Source organism: Montipora capricornis, chromosome 2 (genome assembly GCF_036669925.1).
Source record: "Montipora capricornis isolate CH-2021 chromosome 2, ASM3666992v2, whole genome shotgun sequence".
NCBI classification, from domain to species: domain Eukaryota; kingdom Metazoa; phylum Cnidaria; class Anthozoa; order Scleractinia; family Acroporidae; genus Montipora; species Montipora capricornis.
The window spans coordinates 61,595,371-61,602,667 of record NC_090884.1 but is presented as its reverse complement, the minus strand read 5'-3'; the positions used below and the strand labels follow the sequence as shown (position 1 = coordinate 61,602,667).

Sequence of the window (7,297 nt, the reverse complement as noted above, 5' to 3'; positions counted from 1 at the left end):
GCTATAGGAGCCAGGCCATTAAACTGCGATTGAATACAAAGTAGTCAGGAGTGTGTTCAGTACTCTTATCCAACCAAGGGAATACAGACAGGAGGCACGATCGTAGGCTTAAACTTCCTTAAATTCCCCTCTTTGGAGGAGGGCCAATAGCTCACAGTTCGATATACATGTATGATTCATTTCATTTACTTGTATATCATTTCGTTCATTGATTGATTCATTCATCACAGGAACACTTGAATCCACAAATGACCAGCTCCCAATGTCAGTGGCTTCATAACTCAGTTGGTTAAAGGGTCACACCGGTGTTCACTGCTGTAGCCGTCATGGTTTCTTACTTTAACTCCCTAGTGACTTTCAAGTTGCAGGCAACTTCTGCAAGGTGTGAGATGCCCACTCAATGAGAGGTCATCAGCAGACTTTCAGTTCAGTTGACCAAAATCTGACTTAGGGTTTTCCACTGGTTGCTTCCTCCCTCATTAAAATCAACTCCCAGCTGCACACTGGGTATCATAGATCAAATGCAAAAATGGAAGCAAATAATGTCCTTTTATCTTTGTGCTTACTAGTTTGCCTAACCTTGTTTTACAGAAAGTCTTTTCAATGTTACACATGTCAATGAGGCTAGAAATTCTTATTCACATAAAGATGAAAGAACAATTAACAATAAAATTATGTGGTGGCCTTTTTTATTTCTGCTTCTGAACACCCATCATTTTATTTCTTCCCTGCTCTGCTTCAGCTACGCTTGACAGTAAGTGACTTTTCGACCAGAAACACTTTTGCCTCTCATTTGGGAAAAGAAGTCCAAGTTGTCATACTTTGCCACAACAAAGAGAGCAAGAAAAGGGACAATAAATTTTTTTGTCCATTTTGGAAGTTTCACGTAAAGTAATCTACTTTACGTACCTTTAATTAACTTACAGGAAAAGACATTTACAGTCATTTTAAATGAAACAAGCTGCTCTTACAAGTCGCAATAATTTAACACTGGTTTCTATTCCATTTATATTTAATGTGGTAAAGATTTTTTACACGTGGAAAACAAAAGATTACACATTTCAACATTACTCTATAAAACTTGAATTGAAATTTCGATCATCAAGAGGAGAGATAAAAACTGCTATCAAGTTGCTGCATTGGTTATGAATAGGAAGCTTCAAACTAGGGGGTTTGTAAGTTGTAGCTCTCCAAGTAAAGAGGCCAAAAACGTCTCGGAGAACAGAACTTTTTTTTTGCAAATAAAAATAATATTAATTAAATTATTATCCTTTTTGTCACTATTGTGTGCCAATGGATGCTCAAAAATTATTTGGTAAATTTGGCACAGCAATTTGATCACTCAACTACAGCAGAAATCTTAAAAACGGTGCAGACCACATCAAAATGGAAACAAACAAGCTTTGAGTCAAACTCATCTCCTACTAAAATCACACATCCTGAATGTTTGTAAAATAAGTTATCAGTTATAAATATTATTAACCACAATACTAAAAGCATTCCAATTGGTCAGAATCTCTTATTGCTGTGGTATTTTTTTCATAGAAAACACACAAAAACAGGAAGTAAAAAGCTATGATTATAATCTTAGAAATGGTTTTTCTGTATTGATTACTAAAATAATAGCATTACAGAATTCTATTTTTTCGTCTTTTTAATTAAGAGTGTGTCAATACCAGAGAACCACTTCAATGAGCTCACACATCAATAGTTTCTTTCCCTCAAGAAAAATCTTGCTGAAGTTTATTGTAATTATTCCAAAAGTAAAAATAATTAATAATTATCAAAGCATATAAAGATTGAAGTACTCACAAAACAATAGTAAATAATATACATCTTTTAATTAATTAAGCTGTCACAAAACTGACTAAAACAGCTGTCAAAATTAATTAAATTAACGTATCATGTATTGAATGCAGTCCAAGCACAACAACAATCCAAGGATTCATGGTGGCACTGAATAAAGTTTTATTATTAAGTGCCACTGAGTCCCTTCCAATATGAAGAATCTCTTAAAGTGTCATAAGATCCCTTCAGACAATATTAACAACCCTGTTTTTTGTGACTGTGCATAAAAGAGGCACTATCTTTTTTACGTAACAAAATTGTTCCAGGTGTCACTCGTGGCATCATAGTATTCAATGGATTTCAAAAACGATGACCCACCAAACCCACCAACAGCATATATGTGATCTCCAATGGCAACCGCACCAACATTGTGACGGGGGGTATTGAGGCTTCCCACAATTTTCCAGTCATTGGTGGTGGGGTCATAACATTCAACACTATTCAAGAAATTTGTGCCATCTGAACCACCAATCACATACAACTTGCCATGAAGAACTGCAGCACCAGCACCACGGCGATGAGTTTTCATGGGTGGAACAAAGAACCAGTGGTCTTCTTCTGGGTCATAACATTCCACGGTGTTGAAGCATGTCCATCCATTATAGCCACCAATGGCATAGAGCTTGCCATCTAAGGCCTCCACACACAAGTTATTTCTCTCTGTGTTCATGGGTGCAACTCTTATCCACTCTTCCTTAACAGGATTGTACATCTCAACACTTTTTAGGTTCCTGGGCCCTTCATATCCACCAACCGCAAAAATTTGCTCATTGATGACTCCAGTCCCAAAACTACACCGACACTGAAGCATTGACTGCACCAGTTTCCAAGTGTTTGTAGATTCATCAAAAACTTCAACTGTGCTAAGTTCCGTATGACCATTGGATCCACCAATGGCATAGATCTTGCCATTTATCACCTCGGCTCCCAGTCGTCCTCTTGGAGAGTTCATGTTAGTCACAGGCATCCATTCATTTATCTGTGGGTCGTACTGTTCTACTGTGTTGAGGCAATCACCTCTATCATAGCCACCAACCGCATAAAGTTTTCCATTGAGAACCACTGCTCCCACACTACAGCGACCTTGTAGGAAAGAGAACAAGTGAAAAGGCTTTATTGTTAACTGTAGAGATGAAATAATTTTGGAGAGAATGACAAACATAATTAAGAAAGCAATTACGTAAGAAGTTGGAAAGAAGCCTAAGAAAGAATAATCACTTGACAATGAATTTGCAATGATCTTTTTAGTGTTATTGCAATTCAGCTGTAGACCCCAAAAGGCAGCTAAGAACCAGCTGATTTCACCCACCAAACAAAGGCATTTGAGTAGAAAATACCAAGTTTGTTCCAAAGGTTTAAGACTGACTTTGTTTTTGGATTTAACACTACTTGAAAGCATGCCTTCAACTTGAAACTTCTTAAGCCAGTTTACAACAGCAAAAATGCTATGTGCATCACCCTTGACACGACTTTGCATTGTGGTAATAATTAGTATTGTTGCCATCACATTCCTCCCAAACTTCCAGCAGTAAACAGTGCCTTAGGGTTGCCTTAAGACTATCTAAGTTGAGGCTAAAGAGTATTTTCACAAAGATAAAAAAAATGAATTATGCTGTCATCTACCTCTACTCATTGGCGCAACAAGTACCCATTCCTCTCCATTTGACAAATCTGCAGTGTCTGAGTTATTGCAACTAGATGGAGTTTGAGTGTGAATTGATATTGCCACCAACATTCCAGCAACTGTTGCCACCCCAGCACAAGCACTGTCACTACTCTGGACAGCACCAATCAAGCGGAAGTCTTTTTCTGTTATCCAAGAGCATTTCCTCTTGTTGTTGTTGTTGTTCTTAATGATAATGGTCATTTCCTCTTCGTCATCACTACTGTTCACTTCTGTTTTGGTTGGCTGCCCCAGTGATGTGTAGCGAATGTATTCACGCTGAGCTTCCGTGGTGATGAGCTTGGACTTTTCATCCTCAGCATCAAGATCTTCCACTGTGCACTCCTTCAGTTCACCATCTGCTGTCAAGAACATGATGTGGGTTTTCTCAAGTAAACCCCTCAGATCAATATTACCTTCCTAGGAAAAAGAATGAGAGAAAAATACTTGAGTAACTGTGAATGTAGGATCCATAACAAAGTGGACAATTCTCTTCTGGTCAAAGGCCCAGTTGTGTTCCTTTTTCTCTGCATGACATCTGTAGTTGTTCTCCATGACAAATCACCCAATGACAGGTGTCTAAACTAGTTTGTTTCTCTCCAAGAATCTCATGTGCCTCAAAGGCCAAGTTGAGAAAACATAATATTTGAGGAAAACACTCAATAAATGTTTATTGCTGCATCCACCAGAACTGCATAAAAAGTATTTTAACAAACAACTATTGTTCATATATTGTTGCCACCTGTATTTTTGAAGCACAACCACAAACACATGTGACCTTCTGTGCCTCTTTGGGTACCCACTTCAAGCATGTAATCTAATTAGTAATTTTTGGGACATTTTTTAGTAACTGAATACCCGGCCACTATTGTGTCCTAGTATCGGCATCATTTGAAGAATGAGACATCTATGCTATTCATATGCAAATAACTGGCCGGGTATTCTGCAGTTTAGCTAGAAATTCCTAGCTGTTAAACAGACTGCATTTTAAGGGTCTTAAACGCCACAATTTGAAGAAAATCACCGAAAGAAGTTTTCACGATAACCGCAAGCTTTGAATGTTTTCAAGGAGCAGAAGAATACAATAACAACATTTCCCGCCTAAACTGTTTCCCGCGAAAATCAACCACTTTAAAGTGGCCACCAAGAGAACAAATTTACCTGCTCTCTACAAATGGACCTTCAAAAAGAACTGATTGATTTGAACTAAAAGCGAGAACTTTCTTGTCCTGTACATGAACGTGGATATATAACTGCATATGTTTTGTAAACAAACAGAAGCGGACGTGACACCAAACAGGATCCGATCCATATTGTGCACACGTTAATGAATAAAAATACTCACGCACCTCCAGTTGTTTATGCGCCCAAGTTATTGCCACATTACAAAGCTTCTCGGAATCTATACTTTCTCTCGGTCTGTCGTTTGTGGAAGCAAGCTCGATTTGCAAACGCGGCAACTGGAAAAAATCCTTTTTATGGTAGATTTCTCCCACATGCTGTTCGATGAACTTGTCGACAGCGATCATCAAACTGGGGCAGTCCTGTTGCTCTGCAAAGCCTCTCACCGCCATCCAATCCAATGGAAGAACTTTCTCGCGAACAAACTGCTCACAGGAGTCTTGTACTTCCCTCATCCCGAGACTTTTAGCCACATGATAAAGGCTTAGGACTTCCCCAGCAGATACGCTGAGTTCACCTGTGTAGGCAAATTCCACCAACGCTTCAACAGCATTGGGATCTAAGCCTTCTAGGTTCATTGTTAAGAGAGATTTTTCTTCTCTATCCTGGTTTTCTAGCAACTTAGGAATCGCGGCGGCCAAAACACAACGGTGAACTTTGATTTCTGTTAGGCCAATTTTCAGAACAGTATCAGTGTAGCGCGCGCTTTGTCGTTGTTCGTTGAGAGCTTCGAAAACATTTCGAATATGGTGGTCATTCTTGAAAGCAAGATGTTCTGCTACCATCAAGTTTCTGGATCTACCCATTTTCTCAGTGTCCTAACAATAAAAATAAAATAAATACATAAATCCTAGATAAATAAAAGTTCTTGAAGCCTTCCAAAGTGAAACTGAAATTCTTTGACAAATTCTTAAAACTTGTATAAGCTGATATATGTCAGCAGGTCTTGTTAAATTTATCCTTCATATAAAATATTAAGCTTATTGATTAAATAAAAAGGCAAATGAATTACAATTTTAACGAAAACAATAGTATTCCTGCCTTCTCCGACGAACTCTGGCGTTTAAAACTCAAGCCATCCGCGAGTTTCACAATTCAGTCTAAGACCATATCGTTTCTTCAAGTTTCCAAGTCACAACTAAGACCTGCCACCTTATTTTCGAAAACAAAGGAGATAAAAGATCAATACTCGTAAACGTGGCATTAGAAACACTCACTTTGTCCTGGGAAGGTTTCATGCCAATGTACTTTGGGTCACAGAGAAATATGCTGCCGTTGCCTCCCTCGTTCCGTTCATTCGTTGTCGAACCACGAAGCAAAAAATATAGAGCCTGTCACAGAGTGTTTTCTCCGCATGAGGAATGTCAACCACTACTGCGCTAAACGGCAAACCACTGCTCAAAGTCTGTAATGCGGAAGACAGCTAAGACCTTCAGACCGCAACAGAATCTGTTCTCTCCGCTTTCTGGTTCTAGCACGTGAAGTTAGTCACTAGTTTGCGGTTTCGTCAGTAATCAACGACTTCTGATTGGCTGATGCAAACAATTGCTCTAATTCTATTGTATTCTATCGCTCACAAATACAAACTGACTGACTTATTTCTCGCTTTTTCCGCTTTTTGGGCTTGGGAATTTTCTTTTCATCTAAAGATAGATGTATACAGACGTTGAGAACCTTAAAATGTATTTTATTGTTTTAATATTTGACTGCATGAAAATAATTGCTAGGGACATCTGAAAAAAGTTGAACCCAGCTTGCTTCGAACTGTGCACCTGCTCTGAAAGTCACAAGAAAGCGTTCACAAAAACTTTTTGGGGAGGGGACTGTTGAGAAATTAGGGGTCCCCCCAAAAAAATAGAGGTAAAAAGGGGGATTTTTGAATATAACCACTCTCAAGAGTAGGGGAAGTTTGGGTTCCTTAAGCAGATAAATTGAAGAAAATTTTAGTTTTGCATCCAAAAATTCGTAATCAACGCTAAAATGACCAAATTTAGCCTGGAAAATTTTTTTTTGGGTTATTTTTCTTAAGTTTCTTCGTTTAACTTTCGCTTTTATAAAATGTTTCAGTTGTCTGTAAATAAGTTATATGCTGTTGGAAAAAGTACTTTGCGTGTTCCCTGCGTGTAGGTTCTGGAGATTTATGAGCCTAATTCTTATTGGCTAAGAATTTTACGTCACAGAAATCGTTTTGCAGCTCAGTTTCGCAGACGGCAACCGGAAGAGAACATTTCGTGTGCCAGGACAGTGGTGTCTCCAAGATTTTTAACTAATCATCTCTACTGGAGAAAAGTCATTTGCGCCGATTACCCATAATGCAATCAAGAGCGTGAACTCGTCTATTTCGCGGTTGTTTTCGTGGACATGGCAGGAGATCTTGGAGTCATGGTCGAACATAGAAACAGCCCTTTTGTGTTCTGTAACCCGAGTTTTAATATGTGATCGTTCAGTTTGACCATAGTATACAAAACTGCAGTTGGTGTAACTGATCTTGTACACTGTGCAAGATGGTGGACGGTCAACCTTTTCCTGGGCTTTCGGTCGCGGGAACAAATTGTTCACAGTTTTCAATGGTTTGAAGGCGACTTTGATTTGTTGCTGCCTTAA

The 7,297-nt window shown here is 38.7% G+C and overlaps 1 protein-coding gene across 1 annotated transcript; it reads right to left on the bottom strand.

Annotated features, from left to right (window-relative positions):
• Nucleotides 1-994: 994 nt before the first annotated feature.
• Nucleotides 995-6,191, bottom strand: LOC138030282 (influenza virus NS1A-binding protein homolog A-like). The gene is made up of 4 exons (XM_068878180.1): nt 5,911-6,191; nt 4,861-5,511; nt 3,472-3,931; nt 995-2,931 (listed from the first exon to the last, which is right to left on the bottom strand). Exons 1-4 carry the CDS (start codon nt 5,929-5,931, stop codon nt 2,093-2,095), a joined length of 1,971 nt encoding a protein of 656 aa, XP_068734281.1. The 5' UTR covers nt 5,932-6,191; the 3' UTR covers nt 995-2,092.
• Nucleotides 6,192-7,297: the final 1,106 nt, after the last annotated feature.

Bases quoted from the DNA above. Each gene is read 5' to 3' on its own strand.
- LOC138030282 (XM_068878180.1), bottom strand. From the start codon at position 5,931: ATGAAACCTTCCCAGGACAAA. The intron at 5,512-5,910 runs GTGAGTGTTTCT...TTTTATTGTTAG, and splicing joins TGAAACCTTCCCAGGACAAA to GACACTGAGAAAATGGGTAG. The intron at 2,932-3,471 runs GTAGATGACAGC...CTTTCCTACAAG, and splicing joins TGTTGCGCCAATGAGTAGAG to GTCGCTGTAGTGTGGGAGCA.